The 27,985-nt window shown below is 44.8% G+C and overlaps 1 protein-coding gene across 5 annotated transcripts in view; it reads left to right on the forward strand.

Annotated features, from left to right (window-relative positions):
* The window catches only part of ERBB4 (erb-b2 receptor tyrosine kinase 4), a 580,318-nt gene that overhangs the window by 218,941 nt on the left and 333,392 nt on the right, over positions 1-27,985 (forward strand). For all 5 annotated transcript variants that reach the window (XM_032114089.1, XM_032114092.1, XM_032114088.1 and 2 more), the window contains exon 2: positions 3,991-4,142. In XM_032114089.1, the coding sequence (XP_031969980.1) occupies positions 3,991-4,142 (152 nt within the window). The remainder of the gene's footprint in view (positions 1-3,990; positions 4,143-27,985) is intronic.

A 27,985-nucleotide genomic window follows, 5' to 3' on the forward strand; every position in this document is an offset into this window, starting at 1 on the left:
TGAAATACAGATTATGGTGGTTTTGCATGGCGTGACAAGGAAATACATTTTGTTGTGCTTGTGTTTATGCGTGTATACAGCTGGAACATCCCTGTGAATACATATTATTTTGGCACTTAATTTTAAAGAGCTGCTACAACACATAGATGCCTGTTGCTGTTCCAGGAGAGGAGCAGGAGGTGAGTGGGATATGTTCCTGCTCTGTGTTGAGCTCAGGGACAGAAGTACTGGGAATCTTGTGTGACTCCTGCTCAGCTCCCACTTCACACACAGTTACTTTAGTGCTTTTTAACTACCTTGGCAAATCAGACCCAAAACAATTATTTCTGCCCTGGAGCAGCTGGGGATTGCCTCATATGGCTCAAAATAGGGCATAAAACTTGTTAAGTACCCATTCACAGCCTGCTTTCTGGCCTGTGTTCCTCCCAGGTTTGGCTCCCTGGCATCAGTGGGCCAACAGGAGCACCTTTGTGATTGTCCATGGCAGCAGCATTTCTCTCTCATGGCAGGAATGCCTTTTTACCCTTTTAGTTGTTATTTGCCTTAAGAAACCTGTCAAGAGAATATATCATCTCTCTGTTTTAAGGGATTCTCTGTGAAGGATGGGAGAAACCATCCCAGCCCTTCCTCCTGCAAGTGATGAAGGACCTAACCTGCTTTTCTTACATACTGGCATAGTTTCCTCTTTTGTATTTTGAATGTGGTATAATGATTAGGTGCATCAAAAGTATACATTGCAAAGCTGAGACAGAGAGATTAATGACTTACTGTAATAATGGATTATTAATGATCCATTATTATACCCACATTTGCTTTGTGACTTCAGCTTGTTGTGCAGGTCATAGCTCTCTCCTGCTCTGAGTTCTGTTTCTGCATCAACTTGCACTGCTGGTTGGGTACTGATGGAACAAAATGTGCACTTCTGCGCTGCTCAGTTGATGTAGGATAATCACTTTTGGTATGTGACTTGATTTGAGGCAATCTGTGACCAATTTTTTGTTGTTGTTGAGTGAAGATTACCATTCTGGTCAGCACAGAGCTACAAAAGCCAGACCAAGGCCATGCAATGGGTTGGGAGAATTAATGCTGGACGGTCACTTTCCCTGGTTTCCCAAATTTTGTGGCAGAGCAGGCTGGCAGGACCTGAGTTGCACTGATCTTTTGGCATGGATCAGGCAGGCAGCAAAGGCCCAGGTGTGAGCTGCAACAAGAAGATGTTCTGTGTAACAGAGGATCAGAGGAAACTTCTCTTTTAAAGACAGACATTAAGCACTTGGAATTGCTATGAGATAAATTTAAGGGATCAGCATGATTTATTCTAAATTCGCTTTAAAGGGTTTTTTTTTTTTTATCCAAAAGAATTGATTACTAGCCATATCAAAAACTGGGAGTAGTTACTGGAGTGGTTCGACTGTACAAAATTAATCTCAGTCAAATGAAGCTCATAGCCCCGGCTGACATCTGGGCTGGCTTCACCCCTGCCGAATCCTCTTGCAAGAACAGGCTCCAGGTGTTCCTGCCTCCTCACAGCAAACAAGTGGCTGCATTAGCTTTCAGGAAGCGTTTAATGGGCGTGCAATGTGGAATGTCAGTGTTGCAGTACATAGCTTTATTAGCTGAGCTGCAGGAATTGTTTTCTGACTTGTGTTGGTCCTTTGCACGGATTGCAAAATGGAATGGAAGGTATTTATTAGTCCTTGGGAGCCATAAGACAGAATAATACTTACCTGGCTGGAAATATGATCAGTCTTGTAACAGATACTGCTATATTTAAGGAAGAAACACACAAACCCATTTTGTAATTGGTAAGCAAGAATTTTTAGGTGTCCTGGCAGGCACAGGCATGTGTCTCCCTGAAGGGTGACATTTGTGGGGCAGAGCTCGAGGTTTTTCTGAGTAAAACTCTATACATGACCTAGGACGGGGCTTTGTAATTCAAAAAGAAAGATGTGCCATCTCCTAGTTGCAGTGGTTAATCCTTCCACGTGTTCCCAGTCCACCAGAGCTACCAGTGAGGTCCCAGTATGACCATGTCTTTCCATCTTGGGAATCTCCCAAAATAGCTGTTAAAAATATTGTGAATAAAGTCTTGTTTAGGTATGATTTACTCTAAGTGGTAAGGTTTTACTGGAAAATTTAAAAATTGGAATGTTCATGCTTTTAAGTTAAGCCTCAAAATGAGGCAGTAGTTTCTATTTTAAAACCTGAGCAAACCAAGCAGTTTTGCTTTTCTTCAACACAGTATAATGAACATACATCAAATATTTCAAGTTTTTTACTGTAGCAAGAAATTTTTTTTTTTTAATTTTACTTTTACCAGGTCATAGAAAGAAATAATAATCCAGCGTTTCCTATGGTGGGTGGTAGACCCAGTGTGTATTTGGAGAAGCAGGCCTTGCAGTGCCTGTTCAGCTTTGGTCCGTGCTCTTAAGCCCCTGGAAACACAATCCAAAAATGATGTGATCAGCCCTTCACCCTATGAATGGTTTGCAATGAAACCAGCCCGTGCCTGCCCTCCCTGTGGGAGTCATGGTGCAGCAGCAACAGATTTCTGCTGCCATTTCTGGGGCAGAGGGAGTTTCCTTGGGAGTAAACTTTGAGCAGGTCATAGGCTCCTGGCTGCCTCCTGAAGCCCTTTGCCAAGAGGCTGCTGAAAGCTCAAATGCCCTGGCACAAGAGCAAATAGACCACAGAGGGAACAGAGATGAGAATTGTTCCCATTTCTATTGAGGAAAAAAAAAGGGGGGGGGGTATCGTAAGTAAACAGTCAATAATTGTAGTACTCTGAAACCTAATTACTTTTGGTATTTATAAAAAGAACCTGCATCATTCAAAAGAGTAAGTTTTAGCCAGTTTTACTGATTATGCCTCCAGTCGTGGAGAGTTTTGTTTGTATTGATCTGACCCAGAAGTAGGAATGACTCCAGAAATGCCATTCTTGTCAGGCTCCTGTTTTGCATAATATAATGCCCATTTCAGAAGTTTAGATATACCCAGATTAATTTGCTCACAGATAAGAACAACCCACAAGCTGTTGATTAAGAGGAAAAGTAAGTGCATTGAAAAAGACAAACCAAAACCAGCCCAGCCCCACACTTGACCATTTAAGCAGCATTGCTGTCCTGGCAGGCTAAGCAATGTGTGAAAAGCTGATTGTGTAAAATGCTGCTTCTGTGTTTGTTTTTCTCTTTTTTTTTTTGGTCATTGCATGATGCCCGGCAGGCTGATAGACTGGGATTCTGTGGTGGCTTTGAACTGGGCTTCAAAATGTAGAACAGAGCAGTGTAATATTAAAGGGTGTACTTTGAAACCTGTATTAGGATGGTGTTTCCTGGCATATCTCCACTGTGCATTCAGCCTGGGGACTTGTGGAAAGACAGTGTGGTTTTTGCTGTTGTTTTTCTCCTATTTAATTGCATAAAGCAACTGAGAAGAGCTGGGGTCTTGAGGAAAGTGATGGGGAAAACAATGTTGGGTATAAGTCTTCTGCTCAGGTTTCTCTTGACTTGTCCAAAATACTGTTCAGAATAGTGCAAATGTTGAATTGCCCAGGTCAGCTTGGATACACAGGTCTCTCCAGCCTTGTCCTTCAGCCCTTGATGGGAGTGCCTCTGCCCAGTGTCTGATTCTGTCACTGGCAGAACTGGTAGGGGTTTACTGAGGCATGGGTTTGACCCTTTAGGTGCTGGGGGCAACCTGCTTGGCCTTTTTCCTGCATTTTTGCCTTTTCAGCCTTTCTGCATTTGGTGGTAAATACCAGTACTTCAGCCCATTTGGTGAGAGGTGTTTAAATTGCTGAGATGATCACGGGCTGTATTTCTACCTTCCTATCTCTACTGCTGGTATTCAAGTGTGACTTGTGTGACCCAGTCCTGTGAATCATTACAGATTTTTGCAGCAACTCCCTGTATCACTGTGTACAGACTATTTCCTTCTGTGCTCCAGTGCCTCTCTTCCACACTGGCCTGACTGTGCTGTGGTTTCTTGCAGTGTGTGCCGGCACCGAGAACAAGCTGAGCTCCCTCTCTGACCTGGAGCAGCAGTACCGGGCCCTGCGCAAGTACTATGAGAACTGCGAGGTAGTGATGGGCAACCTGGAGATCACCAGCATCGAGCACAACAGAGACCTCTCCTTCCTAAGGGTAAGCAGGCTGCTGTTCTCCTTCCCTCTGCTTCTGTGTTTGAGGGAGCAGCGATGGGTGCTGGGCTGGAAAAGACCAGGCATCTCTCCCACCAGCTCCATTGTGATGCAAGAGGATGATAAAATGTCAGGGATGTGCAGAGAACAAGCACAATGTCATTGCTGTGACAGGTGCTCTGAGTGTGAGTCATGTAGATTTATCCAGGATGTGGGGGAGAAAGCCGAGACACTGGAAGGTGACGCCTTGCAGGTCTCCCACTTTGTGTTGCCAGCAGGTACAGGGCAGGTTAAGTGGGGTTTAGGAAGGTCAGAGAATCATGCAGATAAGCACTGGAGGTCTGGAGAAGCTAATCTTAATAAAATGCTAGATATGGACTGATTGATATACTAAGGGAAGAACTCTGGGCAATGTTTGTGGAGCATTTAAGAAAAAGGAAAAAAGTGATTGCTGAATGAACATAAAACCTTCTTCAGCTATGAGACTGGAGCTATGAGCCTAACTGAATCTCCTGCATCCAGGGAAGTCTGTGGTAGATGAAGGCTGTATTGCTTCTGGGGAGCCTGGGTTGTGCATTCCCTCAGTCCTCTTTACATCAAATTTTGGATTTGTGAAGGAACGTTTCAGTGTGGTTTGCAGATTCCCTGTTGCCATGCTGGCAAGGACAAGATAGAAGGGTGCACACCGAGTTCAAAGAACTTAAGCCCATCGTTATTTGGCATTTCACATTCTTTATGTTTAAAGAAATATCCCCCTAAAGGCATGATCCAGGTGGGCATCTGAGGATGCTGCAGATGATGTGGCTGTAATACAGAAGGTAGGTCTGAGGGCCAGGGTAGAAAAGGCAGCCCGTGGCAGCATGGTTGCAGTCTGTGCTGTGATTGTACTCTCCATGACACAGATAAGGGTTTACATTGCTCATGTTGCTTGCCTGTACCTCTGAAAAATGCTGATGTCATGTTCCAGGATGCCTGTCTGTGTGTAAGTGGCATGTTCACGTGGCAGGAGCGGTGGAGTTTAAATCCGGCAGCCGGAAGAGGCGGTGGGAGGCAGCCCCAGCTGGTCGGGTTACTCTCACTCATTCTGTTTGCTGGGTCTCGGGTGAGCTGAGTGCTCAATTCCAGTCTGTAAAACTGTGAACTTTCCACCACAGTTTCTAGCAAAGGCAAAGCCAGCTCTCCAGCAGTGTGTTTAGCTTTGCTTCACATTGAATTTGTTGGGAATTCCACAGCCTTGCCACTCCATACATTGGCATATATTTACTCTAAGTGTACACCAGGCTGCTGAAAGATCTGCAAGCAAAATTCAGCTACCAGACATGTCTGGAGTAAAGTTTGGGGTGCTAATTGCACTCAGACTAACAGATTGCCTGTTAATTTGAGTGACGAATGCCTCGGAAGTAAATGCTATCCGTACATTTCACAGTTGTGACAGGTGGGAAAAACACATATGCTTTTGCTCTGAAATAGATACAGCCTTGGTGCAGCTGGACCAGCGTTCCCCGACGTGCTGGACAGGTGGCAGATCCTCCTCCTGTGAGGGCAGGATCCCTGCTCTGCTTGGGGCATCTCTGCAGTTTCAGATGCCTCCTGAAACCCCTGACTGGGCCATCGTGCATGGCTCAAATTCATCACAGACAGTCCTTCCGCTTCGGCTTTTCTTCCTTCTCACGCTGCCTGCTAGGAGGTAGGGAAAACAAATTACTTGGACATTAAGGAATTAGCATTCCTCACAGAGGGCTGCCATAAGCAGCGTGAAATATTGGTGGAAAGAAGAGAGTAAAATTATCAAATGAGAACAAGAAGGAAAGGCCCTGTTCAGAAAATGGAAGTGGTTTGGTCACCTGTGCTTTTTTGGTGACAGCTACTATCGCTTTTTTATTAGTTTTATTACTTCTCTTACCTACATCTGCCCCCTTGCAGATGTCTCAGCAAAAAAGCAGAACTTGAAACAAAACTCAGCAAACTGGAAGACCTAGTTAGTATGATAAATTGTAGTCATTAAAGTAGAAAACCAAACAGAAGAGAACATGTTCTCGGTGAGGCAAATAAATAAATAAATGTTGGCACATTTACGCCGATAATTCGACGTTCATTAGTTAGGCAGTATTACCCATTTTATCATATTAAAAATGGTTTTAATGGCCAAATGAAGGTGGCAGATGGGACATAACTAAGAGAAAGGCTGTTTGTCTCTCTCAGACTTGAATACGGTGAACTTGCTGTGCGACACCACGCTCCTTCAGCCTGCTCCAGTGTTTTAGTCTCTGTTGCAGTAATTGCCCTCTTCCTCCACCAAAACCACTTCAGGTAAATGCTGGTGCAACCCTGGGTTATCTGTGTCCCATGGCTCTGTGTGCCCACCTGCCCTCTCTGTAGTGCTCAGCTTAGCTGGGCAACTTCTTGCTCCAGGACAGAGGCAAGACCCAGTGAGCTGTAGGCATGCTGAGCCTTTTCATCATGCAGTAATAAACAAATAGCATAAATGAATTGAAGTGAAAAAACCCCATAATTTTATTTACCCTGCAGAGGAACATTAAAAGATCAGCATCCCATCTCTCATATTTATTTAGACATTTATTCCCTAAGTAGATTTGCTTTATGTCTGTGAGTTAGCTTTCTGGATATCTGCTGATGAAGACTAAAAGGGGCTGTCTGTCACCTGAATGAAGTGCTCAGCCACTTAAACTTCCAGGCCTGCAGATCATGAGGAGCTTGATTTCTGTAAGGGATTGCACGTGCCAGTTGTTTCTTTTCCTGCTGTTCTTATATGTGTGCAGAGCAGGAGTACAAATCTTCTGTGTTACTTAAATGTATTTTATTTTGGTTCCTGGTTGTGTTATGGTCTTGGTATTGCTTTCCTGTGAGCAACTGCAGTATGAACTTGTGCTCTATGTGTGCTGCCCTCCAGCTCCGCCAGCTCTGTTCCTGCTGCTTGGTGCTTGCTGCTTCCCTGTGCTGTGGCCACAATGGGAGTCATGGCAGAGGAAAGGAGCACTAAGTAGCAGGAAAAATTGTGTCTGCGCCTGAGTGTTGGGTAAGGAAAGATGTTTCTGACATCTCTGGGCTGGTAGCTGGCTTGCTTTGTCCTTCTTCTGAGGCTCAGCCTACTCACAGAAAATGTACAAGGGGTTATTCAGTTTTTGAAGTCCTACCTTTGCCAGCTTTGGCAATGAAATGAAGCTGAGGTTAATGCAGCCCATGGCTGCTGCAGTCCTACCTCCCTGTTGCAGCCAAGGCAGGCTCTCCACTGGCATAGGTGCTGCCAAGAGCATGATTGAACTGAGCAGGACAAATAATTGAGTGGAAAACAGTCCCTCAGAGCTCCCTTGTCCCTGTCGTGTGTCCAGGCTCACCCAGCAAGTCAGCAGTGACAATGGTAAGGAGTTGGGCCCCACCTCCCACTGCTTCCCAACCCACCAGAATGCTTCACCTAATTGCACAGGCCAGGCTTTTGCACTGGGATTTGCTCCGTGAAACCAGATAAGCTGGTTGAGCTGGTGCATGTCTTGAGTCTCGTCCAGGCGAGAGCTGAGATTTACTTCCCTGCTTTGGACTTCAGAAAAAAACCCCCTTGAGTAAAGCTCAGATTGGTTCATATTGCAAACAACTGTTTGAAGAACAGAAGGGGGAACCTATTTTAGTTGCACTTGGCAGAGCTGACAGTTCCTATTGTGGGCTGTTCTTATTTCTTAATAACATCTCCATATTCAATTTTCAAAATAAAATACACAATTAGCGTATCACAAAACAATCTTCTGCAAGTACTTTAGTTCTGTTAAACACGTTTGGTAAATGAGACTTATCTTTGACTAATCCCATGGCTTTTAGCAATTCATAGTCAGTAAATTGTCTTCTCGTGCCTGGATTTTATTTAACCAATTCAGATTATTTATTTTTAAAGACATGATCAAAGTTCTGTGCTATTCTCTGCCATAACTCTCCCATGTGATTATGAAACTCATTTTTAACCACAATCAACAGTCTTCAAAAATTATCTACCGCTGCTTTATGGGTTCTTTTTTCATTTACCTCAGCAGTGCTTGTGTAGCACCTTCAGCCACACTTGCAAGGCAGCTGGCTGACATTTAACAGGGGGGATGTTTCATGGGGGCAGTTTTACAGTTATTGCAGAGATGTAGGGCCCCATCTCCCCTCTGTCAGCACACACGGCCCTGTGCTTGGTGAGAACCCCTGCCAGCCCCACCTTAGCCTGTTCCTTGCAGTCACATTTAGACTCTGTGGCAGATGGGATTTGGCCATTTGGGCTTTATATTCTTTGTTATTGGTTGTGTTTAATCTTTGGAGGAAGTTTTGGTGAAACAGATCCCTTCTGAGGGGTGAGGACTGCCAGAGAGGCAGGGGAAGAGTTGGGTTGCAAAGCATGCTGCCTGGCCCCATGGCATTTGGAACTGCTTCTAGTTAAAATAAACCAAAGTGGGGTTTTTTTTAATGCTTGTTGGTCTTTTGCAGCAAAACAGGGCTAAGCAGACCCTTTTGAAAGCTCTGGTGGCAGAGCTGAGAGGAGACGTTGGCACAGAGAGTCTGCATCTGAACAGACGTGTTGGGGAGGGGTGTGCAGAGACGGGAGGGCATTGCTTGGCAGAGCAGTGTGATGATGTGTGTGGCTCCTGAAGGCCTGGCAGCACAGCTCTGCATCCCTTCTGCAGCAAAATGGTATCTGACTGCCCAGCTGACAGGCTTCAGTAGGGTCCCTGCTCAGTGGAAAGGGCGGTGGAGTACTGTGCCTGTCAGGAGTTCCCAGAAGGACAGGCTGTGGGGGTAGCTGTGTCTCTGTGGAGGCGGATTTTCCCCAGAAGTGCTAGGAAAGCATTGCAGTGTGGCCCTACCCCAGAACGGGGATTTTTGGGAGGAGTTTGCTGGGCAAGGCTACCCTGTAGCATTTGTCATGCAGTGAGTTGCATCACTTGCCAGTGTGTGTTTTGTCCTTGGCTGGCAAGAGGCAAAGTGGCCTCCAGGTAACTACAGACATGGAAATTGAGTACATGTATGTATGTGTTCGTAATTGCCCTCCCAGGATCTTACCTGTTAGAAAACAAAACATAAACAGCAGCGGTGTGATGGTCAGAGCTGTGCATGCCACACAAATCCAGGTGGAAAGAGGACACCTCCAACTTGCTGTGGAACACAAGTGCTGTGCTGGGTGGGTTACAAGAGACCAGTTGCATGCCAGACCACGCTTCTGGCGTAGACAAAATGTTTCACACCGGCTGTAATCATCTGCCAGCTGTGCTGGGTGAACCTGAGCTAAGTTTAAAGTGAGCTGCATCCCAGATTCCGAGGGTGGAGTGGGAGCAAAGGCTTATTGCAGAAAGCATATGTGATACAGCTCTGCTCCAGGAGAATGGCTTCCTCTCCCATTTCCCATTGCTTGTGTAGAAATAGCAGCTTAAAATAATCACAACAGTTTAAACTCCTCCCAAAATGGCTAGGAAGCTTGGATTGCCAAGGAGAGGAATGCCACAGATTTGCATGGTCTTCAAGGCCTGTCCTGTGTTTGGAAGCAGGTATTGAAATGCTGCAGGCATAGTGAGTAGCTAAATACCAGGCACTGTTGTGGTAACTGGTGTTCCCATGGCCCTCATCCCTTTATGTTGATACCACACTCCACATAGTCCCTAACACAGAGTCACCCAGCTCCATCCCAACCCCACCACTCCCAGAGCCCCCCAGCTGGTAGGGAAAAGGCATCCAGCACTTTCTGACCTAAATGTCTTCAGAGGTGTTCAGAGCACATTATTTTTGTGCTTCTGTTGCTTATCCCCCTTGTGTTACACTGACAGATCACCTGCTTTCCTGTGCTGTCCCAGTGTCCATTATAGGTGTCTGTAATTCAGGTATGTCCCTGTAGCTCTGCAGGCTGCCCTTAGCAGCCCCTGTGTCTCCCTTGAATGCTCAAAATCCCCTTTTTAGCACTGCCTGTCATGGTTTCAACCCATTTTTTGTAGATACAGGACATGGTGCTTCTCATTTTGTGATGAAGCATCTGGTCTGAGCCTCTGGCTGCTGCTGCTGGATGCAACTTGGCAGCTCAGGGACCCTGCTCACACCTCCCCTTCCTTCTCCCCAAAAGGCTGGGTCAATATACAATTAATCCTCAAGCTGAGTTTGCCAAGCTGTAAGCAAATATCTGGTCATTAGCATATATTATTTAGCAATTATTTGGGGTGGCTTGGTATGAAAGGTGCATTTGAAATAACCAGTTGTGTTTAGGAGGAGAGTAGGTGCTGTGGAAATGGAGAGCTGGGTGCTGTGGAAATGCAGGCTTCTGTTTTGGTGCAGCTATGGACTGTGGAGTGAAGATTTGTGTCTGTACCTGCTGAGTGCTCTGAGGGTCCCCGGGAAGCATTTTTCTGGGGGAGGTTGCAGTGGAGGATGGCTGCAGATTTCCAGAAGAGCCTGAGTCTGCTGGGGATGGCCCTGGGCTGTTCCTCACATCCCACCTACTGCAAGGCTGCCCTTGTGAGTGCTGCCAAAGCCACTGGGGCAGTAGCAGCCACATCCCCGTGTCCATGTCCCCATGACTGATGTGCTGTATAAAACTCATGCCATCATTCTCATGGAGTGACAAGTAGGCAGTATCAGTCTGCCCTTTGTTATGCATTCCCCCATGAAGAGGGGGTTCAGAGAGGCTCCCCTGGCAGAGCTCTTGGGGGACTTGGGGATGGATCCCAACATGGGGCGTGTTTTGCCCCTTCTCTGGGTTGGCAGTGGCCAAGAGCTTCCCCAGCTCTCCCACAGCCTTTCTTTCCCTGTGTCTCCTTTGATAAGGGGGGGCATCCTTCAGCTGTATCATGTGTGGTGAGGAGAGGTCAAGATTTGAAGTCCAGGTTGATTAAGGAGTCTCTTTAAATTGTCTTTTAGCATTTCCCATTCAGCTCCTATTGTATAGCAGGCGCTTCATCTCCAGCTGCTTGGGAAGCATGTCTGATTCATGTGCAAGGCAGTGGTAGCCACTCTGGAGCAGGAGAGAGATAAAAGAAGCCTGACTTAAATTATTCAGAGTATCCCAGACCCACACACATGCTCAAGATCAACAATATCCTCTTCACTCGCTATCCTGTTTTTGTGGTTGCAGTGCAGCTGCCCTTGGTTAGGCAGAGAAGAGCACTGGGGAGATGATGTGGAGTGGCTCCCCCATGCCCAGGGTGTGGACCACTCCTCCCTGTGATGTGAGGTGGAAGTCTGTCCTTCTCAGTGGTTCTGCTGAACCTCACAGGCCCCTCTGGCAGCCTTTGGGCCCAGCAGGGGTGCCCAGGTGGGTGTGGGATGCACGGCGTGGGAGTGCTCCTGCTTGTGACAGTGTGCCATTCCACAGTACTCCCCCCACCTTGCTGGGAAATTATGAGGTACAAGAGGCTCCAGGACCAAAAATATGCTCAGGACATAAGGATCACTGCTCCAGGTGGAGTGTTTCCCAGTTTTGCAGAGGTACCTGCTGGATGGGTGCAGGCTGGCAGCAGTTCAGCTGGAGTCATGTGTGGAGGATGGAAATACAGACCAGAAGTCAAATATTTAACATGAACAAAAATAACTGGTTGGACTTACGGCTCTGTCTAGGATTGTTGCTTTTTAAAAATTAAGTACAGACGATCAATTTATTTATTTTCCGATTGTTTAGTGCCTCATCAGAGTCTTCCTTCTGTCCATCCATGAAGGGGTCTGATGCCTGGGTGTCTGCAAAATACATGTGGCTAAGCCAGACTGCAGAAGCTGCTGGGATGAGCGCTATAAAAATGCTGGTAGTTGAGGGGAGGACATTATTAAAAGCAAAACAGTGCAAACCTTCTTAATTAGGTGTTGTTTCTCTTCAAATCTGATCTTCCCTCTAGGCCAGTGAAACCAATTATACCCTTTCTTTCAAACACCTAACATTGTTAATGATCTTACTCTTTAAATGTAAACCTCTCCCCTACCAGTGTGATTAGAAATGCTGGCTTTCTACTGAAGCTTAAGAAAAACAAACAGCAGAGTAAAGTTAAACCAGCCAGTGGAAAAAACTCCCAAAACAACTGTGGTTGCAAACACTTCTAAATTATAAATGGGTTTGTTAGCTTGTAAAGCAAATGAGCAGTTTACTCTCAAGCATAGAAAGAAAGGTTATGTGGTGTAAATGGTGAGTGTAATGAGATTTGAAGTCTTAACCCTAGCTAGGAGATGGTATAAACTCCACCATTTCACGCTGTTCACTGACAAGCTTTGCTCAGATGTCATTAAGGCTTATTTATTCTCCTCTTTGCCCACCCACCCTCTCAAATCCTTCAGTGGAACAGAGATGGAAGTGGGGAGCACAGATGAGGTATGGAGAGGGATATAGCTACAAATGTAATTGAGGTATAGCAGCCTGTGCCAAGTGGAAGTGTGTAACACTTTCCCTTGAGTAACATTTTTCTGTTTTCCTGAGCATTTAGGCAACACGTTGCCAATTTTTCCTCTAACCCTCCCTCCCTCCGATCCCGTTTTATTATGGAATAAAATGAAATTAGACAAACCAACTGCGAGAGAGCTGAGTAATCTTGCGTTGTAATACACTGACTCAGAGTCCTGGATCAATGGGCTTGAATTACTGTTAAAATCCATATGCAAAGAAAAGCAAAGTCTTTTGCTGTAAGCTGTGTCAAGGGGTGGAGGAGCAGAGGGACGGATTGAAGCTTAGCCAACAGTTTTTGTGCTAAACTGGATCAATTTTAAAGGTTTCCTCTGTAGATGCCAGCCGTAGGGCTTTTATAGTTCAGAAATGTCAGCACAATTGTGCAGATTGCAGAATTCAGCAACAATGCTCCCACCCCAAACCTGGCCACTAATCACAAATTACAGCCCCACAGTCATGCAGACCCTGTGTGGGTGCCCAGGAAGGCTGGGGCAGAGGGAGGAGTTGGCCTTCCTGAGCATCCTCCTCAAAAATAGCATGTCAAGGGAGCGTTTTCATGGATGTGTGCTGGTGAGAGCTGCTTCATTGTGTGGGGCTGGTCGGAGGAGCTGAGGGACTGGAGCTGGCCAGAGTGTGATAGAGGATGTGTCTTTGTGGGACTGGGGGATTGAGGATGGATTTACCCACCCCAACATGCAGCCAGCAGGAATATCACTGTTAACTACACGTGAGCTGGTTCTGAGTGCTGTACCCTGCAGGGTATGAAACCAGGTACCACTGACTTCTCAGGGGAGATGTGCCCAGGGTCATACATCATCATGGAAAGGTGGAACAGGAAAGGTTTGGTTAAAAAGTCGAGGGTTTAGTTCTATTGAAGGCAGTACTTCCACAGGGTAAGCACAACTGGTCTCATTCACTGGTACTCACGTTTGAAGTTAACTCAAAGGGTAATAGAGTCTGCATGTTATACTGAATAGCATGCAGTGTTTCTTTTCCCCCTTTGGTGGTCATTAGTCCTTCCAGAGGGAAAGAATGAAGTGCTTTGAGGTAACGTCTGAACATAATAAACCTGAAAATGTCAAAAGGCAAGGCAGAAATATCATGCTGATTTTGACAAACCTGCACTGTTTTGTGCAGGAAAAATAATACTGATAGCTTAATGTTGCTCACTGGAGAGTGGTTATACCAAAAATACATTTTGTGAGAGAGTTTATGCTCATGCTTTGAGAAAACAACCTTAATGAGCACAACATGGAGCTGAAACCCTCAAAGTAAATGCTGTTCAGTTTGAATATGGTGAAAGAGAGATTCGTAGCCAAGCAGTCCAAGATCTTGAATGGTGCCAAGACCCTGATGTTACCACTTATTCTGATTTCTGGTGTTTTGGGATTGACTCAGATCCTAAGGTGCCAGCAAAACAACTGTACAGTATTACAAATTGGTGTCTAATTCAGGATAACGATGGTCGTGGTGGCAGTGTCTGTATATTGCTGCCTCCAGACAGGGGAGCTTGAGACGTGCAACAGGGTTGGCTTAAGTTCTGTAAACCAAAACCAACCTCCTGGCATAATACATACCCTGGGAATAGTAAGGACAGTTCACTCTTAAAACTATGATGCAGAGTGAAGGCCTAAGAAAGCAAAATCCATTCTGAGTATCAGGGAAGCACGGAAAGTGATGAAGGAAAAAGAAAAGGCAACTGCAAACTTGTGTCCCCCCTGCATTTCTGTCCCATTCGTGTGGTGTTCTCATGAGCACACGATACCTTGCCTAAAACAGGGAAATGTATTAAGAACAGCCCTTGCCTGGATTGCTGTGGAAGGGCACTGCAGGAAGGGATGCAGTGAACTTCAGTTCCAAGTAATTGTCAGTGATATGCAAACAGAGAGAAATAAGGTGAAAATCTTTGCAGATCTTTATGCTGTGTTGCAGCTACCATAGAGAGTGGAGACAGCTGCTCAGCTTCAACCTACAGCGTTGTGCTGGTGCTGGTGCAGTCCCAGCTCTCCAACTGGTGCTGGGCCTCCTCCTTGCCCGCCTCCTCTGCCTGTTTTCTTTCCTGAAAAATGGTGACATTCGGAATTAAGGCCAGGTGAGGTCCATCAGTTTCGGAAGTGGGAGCTGACCCCCCTGTGCTGTTAATTAGCTCTGGTGCCCAGCAGCAGTGTGGCCAGAGGTCACGGCAGCGGTGCCCAGTAATGATGGCAGGTGCTGGAACACGCTCCCTTGTCAGCTCATCTTTTCAGTGCCAAAGTAATAATTTGATCTCAGCAGAACAGCTGGTTTTAGACTACAGATTATCCACTCTTTCGTCTCCTCACTGAGCTGCAGAGCTGATTTGTTTCAGCTATAGGTCAATTATGTCCCAAAACAACACTCAGTTCACTTGTATCATGTGAAACAAAGATAAAATGGGTTCAGGCGTTAAGGATAGATCTTGTATTACAGACCCTCTGTCCCTGCACATAAATACCCATCACCAGGGAGTAAGTATTCATTTATTCCTGGAGCCAGTCGTGCTCATTTCATTAGGAGGCAGTGAATTATTTTAGCAAAACAATGCATATATAGGAATAAACTGTGCTTAAAAGGGCATTTATTTCTTGCATTGCCTGTAAGTGTCTCTGGTTGGGGGACACCTTAATCACTCAAAGTGATCAAATGTAAAATCAAATACATCTGCTTAGAGCCTGTTGGGAAGCAGTGCATATTGCGTGAGAGGAGATCAGTCCTTGCAAAGCAAGTATTTTAACATGGTCTTTTACTTCATGTTATTGGCCTTTTAAGCAAAAAATTCTCGTGAAATTGAGAACTTCTGCTTCATTTGCAATGAAGACCTCTCACCTTGCAAATCAATATGGAGCGTGCTCAGCCAGCACATGCCTGGACTATGCTAATGAAACAGCGAAGTCCCAAAATCATGAAATAATGACATAGCTAGAGGTATTCCTATTAGGCAAGCCAGCATTTCCGTGGGCAGAGTAGGTCCAGCACATGTGAATCTATACCAACATGGACATGTTGGCATCTTTCACAGCAGCCTTGCCATCCTCTGCTTTGGGATCAATTCAGCTTGTGCTGGTGGCTAAATAGAGCTGGCTGCAAGTATTCACCAAGCAAATGCTGGTAAAATGTTAAAATACTGCTTTTGCTTTGGCTTTGTGAGCCTGGTGTTTGACCAAAATGTGTAGTATTTATTTAATAGAAGGGGTAATTAATTAGTGTGCTTTTCCCCTGGTGGATCGCAGGGGTGCAGGTGTCACACAGCAGTGATCACTGGAAAGTTCCCCAGTGCGCTTCTGTGCCACTGGGGGCAAGTAAACTACCCACCCGTATCTCTGTTTTCTGAAAAAGAGGATTTTTCAGGTGGCATTTGGAAGCTTTCTGCCTCTCTGTAGGCAGAGCGGTGGGAGAGGGGAGCACTGTAAACAGAATTTTACACGTCCTGTGTTGGGAGGTGTGGAGCAGCTGTTCCCAAGAGACCTCAACAGCACTCAGTATTCCCGGGGCTGGTGTCCTTAGCTCGATCTAACAAGATGAATTTGAAAATACCAGCTCTGAAAGGGAAACATTTCGAATAAGGTAATCTGCACACATGTGCACAAACACGTTGGAGCCAGCTAAGCCTGCAGCCAGGAGTTATAAAAATCCTATTTATTTAAATGACTTTGAATAGCGTTCTCCTACTCCCTGAGATTTCAGTTTAAAAAGAAATCATTTTGGTTGTGTTTCTGCACCTCAGCTCCTCCCGTAAAAGGTCACCTTTCTCCAAAAGGGCCTTCAAATTGTAAGGCCTCATCATAGTTTTTCTTTTAAAGTTTCAGTTGTTGGTTAAAGCCCTTTCTGTACCTAAAGTGGTGGGTTGTTCCTTCTGGAAGGAAATTACCTATCTTTTTACATCTAATAAGGGCTGAAATTTTGCTAGACGAAGCAACTGGTGATTTTACAATGTCTGTTGACTGAACTATCCCTGCAACTCTAAGAAGCCTAAACCCAACAGCCCCTTAAGCGATTTTCAATTTTTCTTCTTCTCTCACGAAATTTTAATGCTCCATCTTGGCATGAATTCACAGTGAATGCAAACATACATCAGATCTGCTGCAGACAGCATCCACTGGATGTTAATTTGCCAGAAGGATGAATCCCATTGTGTGTGGTTAGCAGGGACTTCTCAGAAGCAAAAGGAGCCAGCCTTCATCTTGGCTTCAGGAAAGCTCCCAGTAAAGGTTTCTCTTGTTTCCTTAAATAAACATCTCCAGCTCCATCCTCCAGAGGCATCTCGGAGTGCCCCTCTGGGGTTCTCACAAAACAAAAAGGCCTCTTGTCTGATAGCACTTTTAAGAGGCAATGATTTTTCTTAGCCCTCACTTAACTGGCAGGTAATCGGCCATCATCTCGCTCAATACAAGGCTTTGTTTTTATTTGCTTATTTTTTAATTGAGCTAAATGCCTCCTCTGCTTTCCCACTGCCTCTGATCTCTGCTGGGGAGGACAAATCTTAGCAGCCTGGAACATCACACGTTTCTCCGACGGCTTTCGTCTCCCATATGCTCTGGTTCAGTAACAGTTTTGGCTGATGGCTGTGACAGCAAAACACCTTTTTTATTTAAGCTACAGCTTTCTAGAAATACGTCTTTGGGCTTAATCAACATAACCTTCAGCGGTTCTTTGAAACCCAGGATCTAAAAGCCATGAATGTCAGAAACACTTTATGGCTTGTGGGAGTCTTTAATGCTTCTGACAGATAAAAGTGGAGGAGGAGGCCATTAAAAAATGCACCACATACAGGCTGGAATGGGACCTTGCTGGTGGCTGACAGTTGTGCCCCTGCATTGGAAAGGAAGGGCTACTGAAAGGAAAGCGTATGACTAAAAGGCGGCATATGCTCCGCAAGACATCCGTGTTTGTGCTGAGCTTGGGCACCCTTTACTGGCAGAAAGAGTCCTCTGCCAAAAGGTCTTTTGGACGTCAGAGCTGTTGGTTTATTATTAGGACAGTACTGTTGTTGTTATTTTTAAGAAGAAGAGGATAAAATGAGAATAAATTACAGTAAAATGTCAGCAACTGCTGAAAGTAGAGCAGCAACAGTGTGTCTCTGGCATTTTTACAGCCAGGCAAGCACACACAGCAGGAATAGTGCCAGCGTGCAATTTCCATCAGCTCCAATTACTACCTTGGCCTGGTTTTAAATATTTAAAGTTTCATGTTTAATTTTGGATGATGTTGAATAACAAGAATCAAAATATGGAAATTCACTAAGGAGTATTGGTCGAAGCAAGTGGGTATCAATAATGTAAGCTGTGTGGGACTGAATGGCCCTGGTTTTCCAAGAGATCTTTTCCATTTCTCTTGTGTTCCCTGTCTAACCGTGATTTATTAAACAATCCTCTGAAGGGATTGTCCTTCTCCACTATCTTTTATTATTGGTGGGAGCCAATTTGAGACTCACTCTGTTGTGCGAGGGACCGGTTCCCTCGTGTGATTGATGAGCCAGATGGGAAGTGATTAGACTTTTACAAGCCCATGCTGCTTGGAACAATATTACCAGGAGGAAAAAAAAGGCTGTTGTTCAAATTTGAGATTCATAGCCTATTACTGCTTCTGAGGTTCTCCTTCCTCCTTTTCCGTGTCTCCTCATTTTTCTGGCTTGCTTTGCACGATCAGGCGAGTGCGTGGAAGAGCGGCCAATGGAAGTAACCGTAGGAGGCAAAGCTGCCAGGTGTTGTGGGCAGCCACGCTTTTTTTCCCTTTATTGTTGTTATTTTTTATGAAGACTGATTGCCATTTGTTCCTGATATGCCTCCCCAGAGGTTTGTCTTCTTCAAAGAGAGGCAATAAACCAGGCAGGCTGTGCAACAAGGCAGGTAGGAGGAACAGGAGGACAGGTAGGACGTACGTGCTGCTTCCCTAAGTGCGAGGAGGGGGCAAACCACAATCCCTTATATTGGGGCTGTCAGTGTGAAACCCATTTGCCCTCTGTCAAAGAGAATTTGCTGGTTTGCATGTGGTGATGGCCAAGCAGACATTTCTCCCAGGGATCCCAGCAAACGTCACATCTGACTCTGCTTAACAGGCAGCTTTGCTCCTGTCTATGTCGGAGTCCAAGTGTCTTCATCTTGTTCTGTCTTTCACCCCAGCCACCCATTCACCTTTAGCACATGGTTGTTTCATCATAAGACCTCTGCTCCTTCTCTTCTCAGTGCCTGGCAGAGTTTCATCCTAGAAATGTAAGGTGGTACATAATCATTTTTGCCTCTAAGATTTCTAAATCAATTCCTCATGTTTTCATTCAGGGTTTTCACCTTGTTATTTTTTTATTTTCAAAGTCTTCCTCAGGAGACCTCTAAAACTTTCCCACTGGAGCAATGTCAAAGTGCAGCCAGACAGCTGAAACAGGCACTCTACAGCAGCCAGGTATTGCAGTGAGTGGGGAATCCCATTCCCCTGGTACAAGTTAAACGGATTATTCCATTTTAGCTTTAAAAATGCACTCTTTATGCACACGCCAGAGCTTCGGGGGACTGTTGCTTGTCAAAGCTGTTAACTGAAAGTTGTCACTGAGGCCAAACTGAGGTGATGCACAGCCCAGAACCTTTGGGGAAAAACATGCTGGAGAGATGAGCACGAGCACTCTTGGCATCTCAGTGGTGGGATTTCATCTTGGTCAGCTGGAGTGGAGCTTGGGGTGTGGGTGCTCTTATTGTGGCATTGAAAGGATGTTTCATGAGTATTGTCCTGCTGTTGATGATAAAGCTTTTGCAATAGGGAAAAAAAAGGTAATGGGTGATGTTTTATGAGAGACCTAATAGTAGATTACAGCACCTGGGTGAGGGTGGTGGCAAAGGAGGATTTGTGACCAAGAGAAGCAAAATTCTATAAAAGCCAGAGCTGTAGAAATATTTGATGCTTCAGCTGAACTGGGAAAGAATTAGAAAAGTCAATTGGGGTTGCCCCATGTGAGAATTTTTTTTATTTTACTCATCAAACCAAAGTCCTGCAAAGCGTTTTTTTTGCAGCAAGAGAAATTTTTTTTTTGTTCTTCTCCAAGTGCTTAATTTGTTTTAAATAATACATTCTAATAAACTACAGAGCAATAAGCACCTTGATTTTTCAAGTGTTTTTCCTTCCCCTTCCCAGGTGGAGCTATTTGCCACACTCAAGATTAATATGCAGTTTACTTCGGTCAATCAAAAATTGGTATTTCCTCTCCCCCTCCTCCCCCCTCCCCCCCCCCCCCCCCCATGCTGATATGTTTATTCTTTGAAAACTTTCTCCAAACTAATAAGGATGGATTTTTCCATGGCATTTTATCAAAGCTGCCTTGTCTTTGCTGGGTTAAAATTTGATGGAAACAAGTTACTCATAAAAATGCAGGTCAGATTTTGTTGTAGTGAAACGAGCTCTTGCCTCCATAAGAAATGTAATAAATGAAACAAAATGAAGATCACAGAAGTTGTAATAAAATTCATAAATGTGTGTATAATTGAACTTCATTGAAATTATTGTAAAGGGTGCAGTTACATTCTTTAATTATGCACAATTAGCACAGGAGCTGCTCAGTCCCTGCCAGAGCCTTTTCTCTTGGATTTACAATAGGTCATGGTAGAGTATTTTTCCCATTACTGTCATGGAGGCAGTAATTGAGCTGGATCTGATCTCCCACATTGACTGGCTTTATCCATAGAAGTATAATTTATTTATGTACAACTAGTTGTCTTTGCCATTTTTAATGGGAGCCTGGAGCAGGCATAGAAGAGATGGCAGAATTTATAGTCCACTAAGGCATTTTTCATCAAGAGTCATCTGTGAAACCTGATTTGAGCTTATAAAGCAGGAAGAAGATACTTCTGGTAAGTCTTCGAAGTGCTTGTCTTGTGGCCCACGGGCTGGTAATGCCTGGGCGGTGGGTTTAGGGTTTGACTACAAACAAAAGTTTGAGAGTCCTTCTCCAGAAGAATCCAGAGACAAATCCAGTCCTTGCAAAGACTGGTGTGCTGATCTGGTGGATGCAAGGATTTTGCCTTGCTAAGCATTTCAGTGCATTTGAGGGTTTCTTCATATTGATCAGCTAAACCCGCTCAATAATATGATAAATAATTTATTTGCTGACACTTGGCCCAGCCTGCTCTCTATGCACCTCACAGATGTGCACTGTGAGAGCCGTCTGTGTTAGCTCTGCAGGCAGGGAGGGCAGCCAGAAACAAACACAAAGTTCAGCTGAAGCCTTTCCTGTGGGCTCGGCTGCCTCAGACACGTGCCAAGTGAAGAAGGATGGATCTGCTGTGGAGCCTGGAGAAGGCTTTGGGTATTGGGGAGACTGTTGGGTAAGAGGTGCTGTGTGGGGGTACCAGCTCCTGCCTAGGCACAGCAGCTCCCTGTCGTGTTTGAGCTTGAGTCAGATGGGACTTTGGGTTTTAGACAAGGCCAAAGCACGTGAAGCCTTTCTCTGCCCACCTGTAAACACAGACTCGGTGCAGTTTAACATGCACATGCCGTACTCAGGGAAGGTGGTGGGTAAAAGGAGTGACTGCCTCATGTCTCTGCACCAGGATATCTCTTTGCCTCAGCTGCTTTATGCACCCTCCACCTTGCTCCTAAAACATCAGGCATTGCAGCAGATGGGGCAACAGCACATCAGAACTCAGGCTGGCAGTTCCTGGCAGGCGCGGTACCTGTGGATGGGCTGAAGCTGTCTCAGCAAACACTGAGCCAGTGCAAGTTTATTCAAAACTGTTTCCATCAGCGGAAGAGTACATTATTTATGATTCCATTTTCCTCTCTGTTTGGAGAGCATTTATCAAATCAATCAGAGAATTAATTAGGTCATTATTATTTTTTCATTATTTGCCTAAGCCTAGGTGTATTTACCCTACACAAATAGAAAGGCCACCAGTAAATGGGATCAGGAGCTTGAAATAACTATTTCCTTCCCCATACTTCAGGGGAGGAGCCTGAGAGTGGCTCTGCAGTATGACAGCTGGCAATGAAGTTGTGGTATATAAGAAGTTATGGGATGCTGTTAAGTGTCATTTGTCATCCATGTCCTGAATGAGATGGGCTCTGTTCTGTGCTGTTGCATGGGCAGAGTCATTTTGGACCCCATTTCACAACTGAAGCACTAAGAAGTTATAAATCAACACACACGAAAGGCCCCAAGCAGCTGTGACCCCCTGGCTTAACCCTTTCACACAGGTTCCCCTGCATCTTTGTTAGTGTCCCCTCCCACATCTGGCATCACCTCCACCATCTTCTGGTTGTGGCTGGAGCTTCCCAGGGCAATGCCAGCCACCATTCCTCTGGTCTTTCCTCAGAAGCAGTTTGGGTTTTTTATTCAAACCGACTCATTTGGTGATTTTGCCAAGATGACACTGGTGGCGAGTGGCCTGGCTAGCTACCAGGCGTGGGGGCTCGGAGTAGGGGGGACAGTGCTATTCCTGGTGCCACATTTGCCATGGTGGCTGCACCTTCAGCCTCTCAGACTCCATGTCAGCACATGGATTCTGTAGTTTGGGATTTGCTGCTCCCTGACCTGCATGACAGGGAGAGAACATGTTATCTCAGGTGCACAGGGAACTCCCTAGTGGTGGGGGCCACCAAAATGGTGTTTCCCATTTCCCAGTGCACGGGAGCTCCTGGGCCAGGTGCTGTGGTTGGATGAGAGCAGGTGAGGAAAAGGGGGATGGGGAAATTATGGCAGCACTGTGTCAGGTTGACTTAAACTGCTGGACAAAACCCAGTGGTTCCAGGTGTGTTTCAAGAGCATCCCAAGGTGAGGAGCCAGAATGACTGAGTGTTTTCCAAGACCAAAGCAGGATAAGGGGAGTGCTGGGAATATGACACTGCATGACCCCTGTGCCCACCTTATCTACTTCATGGGGCTTATTTTCAAGTGACTGTTGGGTTTTGTTCTTACAGCTGCTTGGAGTGTTAATGAAAAAGCTTTGCAGTGCGATTTTCCTCCAGGTGACCCAGCTATTCTGTAAAGCACTAAGGGCCACTGAACAAAAGTGTATAATGTATAATTAATGCAATAATTGCATAATTTTATTCCCCTTTTCATCAAAGTTGCTGTACACAGTGCATGTATTAAATACGACTACAGTGCTGTTTCCCAAGACAACTGCTGAAGATGAGTTAGAAAGTTCTCAATAGGCTATTCCATTTAAACATTTTCTTTGCAAAATAGATACAGGCTGTCTTGTGAATAAGAATGAGATTAGCTGAAGTCATTAATTAGTATGACTTTTTAAAAGGAAGCTGTAAATGGAATAATTTACCACATACAGCATCTTAATTTTCTTCACTGTGAAATACTTTTTCTCTTTTTGCTATTTACTCTCTGTTGCTGTTAAAATGTTGCTGTTCAAGGCCCTTCATGAGTTCTGAACTTCGTCTTTGGTGGGTACCCCTTGGTTTTTTAGCTTATCTCTTTCTCTCCCAGTCATCCTGATCCTAGGTTTTGGACAGATAGAATATTATAATTGTGACTGAACCATCTTTGCCTCCTTCAGACCTTGTCCCTCTGGGAGTTTCCCATCACCAGAGGGTTCAGCTTGGTGACCAGAGCTTGGTGCCCAAGACAGCGAGTTTTGACCTGTAGTTATCTGATAGATTAGAAAAAGAGATTGTAGGGCTGGAGGTCTCTGAAACAAGGAGAGCTCCATGATTGTCTGTTGGCAGGTGAGCATCATGTAAGTCCTGGCAGTGACCTGGCGACCTGGAATCCTGAAAAGGGACACAGAAGAGCTTTGCATTAGTGTGTTGATCTCACGTTTTGTTTGTTTTCCTTATGTAGTTCAGTTTGGAAACTGTTAAAATGCATGTTGTAGGGCGATCAAAAAGACCCTTTTTCTTGGGTGGAAGGGGTTAAACTGAAGTTTAAAAAAAAACTTTTGAGGGGTTGTTTCAGAAAGAAATTCAGAAAGACAAAATTAAGATGGTTTGCTCTCATAGCTTTTCCCTAGAGCTTGGAGCAATTTGTTTAAACATTGATTTTAAGATTTATTTTCCTACTTTTTTTTTTTTTTCCAGTGGCTTGATTTTCATTCCTTGTCTGGTGTGCCTGGTAATTTTGCACGCTATCACAAGCCTAATTCTTCTCTGTTTCAAATGAATATCATATAAATTAATTGCCATATGATTACCATGTAATTACATTGTGACTCATGACAGTTTAGACAAAGTATCATAGCTGCATTTTAAGAAGTGATAAATGTTTGACTAATGTGTCAGAAAAATGTAAATATATTGTGATTATTGTGGCACTGTTAAACACATTAATTCTCTCCCTAGTTTCTGCAAGCTGTCAGTCATGCTGTGGCAAAGAGCAGTCAATCCAACTTCCTAAATTTATCTGTGTTTAGGCAACATTTAGCATTTCGGAAGGTTTTTGCACGAAAGGCCAGGGAGGAGGAAGGTGGCCTGAGTGTCACTGCAGGATCATGCATGACACTCTGGAGACACCTGTATTTTCCAAGTCAGCTGCTTATTAAATAAATCTATCAAGTTCTATCTTTAGTTGAAAATTAGGAGCTTTTTTCATTTAAGTTGCTATTCAGTAAGTCCTGTGGTCAGTGTAAATGGGCAAACCCTTTTAACCAGCTGCTGTGAGGTGTCTGGCAGGCTCCTACTGATGGCAAAAACATGTTTAGCATCGAGTTCCTTGAAATAGTGTCTTAGGTTTAAATGGGTCTGAGGTCTTTAAAGGTATTGGGAAACCGAACAGCCAGCCCAAGGAAGCTACTGAAAGCCAGATAGTGGGTGTTTGCTCTCAGTTATGAATACCTTCACCACTGATCTGGTCTTATCACTCCAAGTGAAGTGTCCCAAGCAAGGCAGCAAGATCGCAAAAGAGCATGTTGCTGTTTTTCTGCTTTCTTCCATGCCTGGCTGTCAGCACCGCACAAAAAGCTCAGGACACAGCATGGTTACCCAGACCCCCAGCGATGCAGAGAGCTTCTGGGCTGTTGCAGGGATTTGGGCTGGGAGCTCTCAGGTGCTTATCTTGTCCTCCTCTGCTGCTCTGCCCCTGCTGCTGCCTTTACAACACGTCCCTGTGTTACTTGAGGCGCTTACCAAGGGTGTAGAAGGGCTTCGTGAGCAGTTTCAGAGTGGGACAGATCTGATCATAGCCCCCCACCTTCTCTCCCCCCACCCTGCCTTGATACTGTGCCCTAGGGATTTGGTTTTGTTTGGATTAGCAGGGTAGTTGCTGATGTTTTGCCAACTAAATTAAACAGCCATCAGTTGAAATGATTAATTGAACTGAGCCAACAGGACAACGTCCTTTGCTCATTTAAGGTCCTGCTAGAAGCAGACTAGTAGCAGTTGACAGCAAATAAATAGGCAAATCCATTCAAAACAAAGTAAACTGTGGAGTTGGTGAGGAGAGGAAGGGCGAGGGAGGTATTTCTAGTGTATTTACAGGCTGGAAATTATCAGCCCCGTGGCTTAGGATCCCCTTCCTTGATGCTGAGTGACAGCTGAGTGACTCATCCGTCTTTGATGGGCTCTGAAAGGCAGGGACTCTGGCTAGCAGGGCTGCAGGGAGCTCCTGAGGATGTAAGCATTTCCCAGCCACCTATTTACAGCCATCCAGCTGGAAAACAGTGTCCCAATGCCCTATAAACCCACCTCTGGAGAAATTGTTTCTAGTCTGTAGCAGCAGTAAAAATGAAATAAAGTTGCCCTAATTCCGGGAGGTGTGAACTTCAAAAGCCTGCGCAGAGCTTAGTTAAGTTTTAACAGTGTTGAACATGGGCAGTTTCTTTCCCCTTCTTCCTTGCTCTCCTTTATTAGCTGAGAAAAGTGGGGAAGAAAATAAATTGAAGGACTTGGTTAGTGCAATGTGTGACATTAGAAATTACCTTTCTAATGAAATCCATGATTAGACCAGTTAGAGAGGTAGGATGGAAATGCTGTGTGTGTAGGTAGTGCATGCTTAGCATACACAACCCCTAAAAACAGAGCTAATAGCCATCAGGGAGGCAAGAAAATAACTGTGTGTTTCCTCTGCTCCAGAGCTCTGGTTTGATGGTCTTTGCTGCGGCCAAAGCCAGGTCACCTTTGTCCTTCTGACTTCAATATTTTTTCTCTACACCTTTGAGAAAAGACATTGCTGTTTCAGTGAGCAGAGTGAAAATGAGCATTTTCTCACTATTGCCAGTCGTTCCTACTATATCTAAATGTGGTATATAACTTTGGGAAAGCTTAGACCATATCCTGTGATTGATGCCATGGATATGTAACCACAGCCATGCGTGCTTGAGCTATGTAAAACAATGGTTTGCTTGAAAATGGGAATATTTATGTGTTTGCAGAGTATATACATGTGAATCCTATGGGATAGCAGCTATCTGTCCCATCCTTCTAGGACCACCCATCTCAGCAAATCTCTCATTCAAAAAACCTAAGTATTTTGTGTTTTTGCAAACTGAAAACTGATTTTTTTTTCTTTTCTTTTTTTTTTTCTTCTCTGAGGGCTGAAAAATAAAACCATTCTTTTCCAGCCAGGTCTTTTCACATTATCCTGTAAGAACACAGCATTACTAACGCTGTGGTAAATGATGTTGAAATGCAAGAAAAAACTGTAAAAGTTAATTCAGTGAGGAGTGCTTGGTAGATTTTTTAACATTGCTATTAGCATGCATGATATGAAAACCACCTACTTGCACTATAGGAAAGACTACAAGTGGCTGACTGAGGAGGAAAATTAAAATCCAGGGCAGTTTTTAACATATCCCTTTGTATAAAACTTGAGTGTTCAGAGTGTACAGCTAAGCATTTTTTACAGTGTTCCTTGAGACACGTTTTCTGGCCTGCCACTTCTCAACGCTACTCATTTCGTACCTGGTAGTCCCGTTTCTGTGCAAGTTTTGTTACTCTTCTCACAGTGTGGGTGAGCTGAGAGTCAGAGCAAAGTTTTGCTTGCAGAGCTCTTTGTCCCCAGGAAAGCACGAGCATCATTTTTGTTAGAAGCCCCACGCTGGTGGCAGAGGCCACATTTCTGCTGTGTTTCTCAGGGAGATAGTGTAGCACTTTGGATTCTTCCTCTTGCCTTGCGATATAGGGCACTGTCAGTTCTCTTTTTGTTTTCTACTACTGCAGTTTCAATCACAGGTGTGTGCTGGTATGTTCTCCTTGAAGGCTGTTCTGCAGGTAGCTGGGGGTTAAGCATCAACAGGCATAAACAAAGATGCTCTCTTGAGTAATAGGATATTCAAGGGCCTCATTTCAGATTGATGATGATGAATGAAAGAAGGGTTACAAAATAGAATAGAGCTCAGAGTCTGCTTATCCACAAGAAAATACTTGACACAGTAGAAAAGCAGGGAATTAAAAGTAATTTGCCTACTTCAAGTACTGTACTTCCTGTATGAGAGCTATCAATTGTTTAAATAGAGGTAATTGAAATTATACTGCCTTTTGGCACAATAGGACTTAGTCTAATTTTATCAATTAGAGTATAAACTTGTCAGGAGGAATGCTGATTAGGGCACTTGGGCTGGGTTGTGACGAGGCAGGTTCAAAGAGGTGCCAAGTGCCTGGCTATTGGCTTTATTAAGTGGAATGTTTTGCTTCAAACATGGCCCAAAGGCTTCCAGGTTTAAAGTAAGTCTTGTGGTGTGTGTGCACTTCTGGGAGTCCACACACACTTAATTTGCTCCAGGAGCTCTGGGTAGGAATTCAAGTCTGGAGATGCCAGAAGAAGGTGACCCCACTGTTCTAGTTTCCCTCTCAAGCCTGCAGCATGGCACAGTGCAATTCCTGCAGCACAGTTGTTATTCCTCTCTGGACCTCTGTTTTCCTCTGTGCCTGGGCAATGCCGATGCACACTGAAGTGAATCCTCATATTGCTGCCCTTCCTGATCTTCCATTGCCCAGACTTCTGTCTAGCAATACTTTTGGCCAAGAGAAGAGGTGGATTTTGAAGACAGGCATTTTCAATGCTTATTTTCCAGATACACTTGTTTGTATGGGAATTGCTGAGGATTTAGGCAGCCTTCTTACGGTGGCTTTGCTGTGCCCTGGCTTAAAACTTGCCCACCTCCAGCTGCCTGTCCCCCTAGCAGAGACCTCTTGGGCTCAGGATGTAGCTACTCTTGTGTTGGTGGCTGTAAAGGGATGACCCTGGCTGGACTCCAGGCACCCACCAAAGCCATTCTTTCACTCCCCTCTACAGGTGGACAGGAGACACAATATAGAACAAAGAGTTCCTAAGCTGAGATAAGGACTGGGAGAGATCACTCACCAAATACCATCAAGGCAAAGCACACTTGAGTTAGAGATATTAATTGAATTTATTACTAACAAAGAGCAGGATAATGAGAAGTAAAATAAAACCTTGAAAACACCTTTCCCCCACCTTCCTTCCTTCCAGCTCTATCTCCTACCCCAGTGGTTCAGGGAGATAGGAATGGGGGTTATGGTCAGTTTATTACCTGTGGTTTCTCCTG

Source organism: Corvus moneduloides, chromosome 7 (assembly GCF_009650955.1).
Source record: "Corvus moneduloides isolate bCorMon1 chromosome 7, bCorMon1.pri, whole genome shotgun sequence".
Taxonomy (NCBI): domain Eukaryota; kingdom Metazoa; phylum Chordata; class Aves; order Passeriformes; family Corvidae; genus Corvus; species Corvus moneduloides.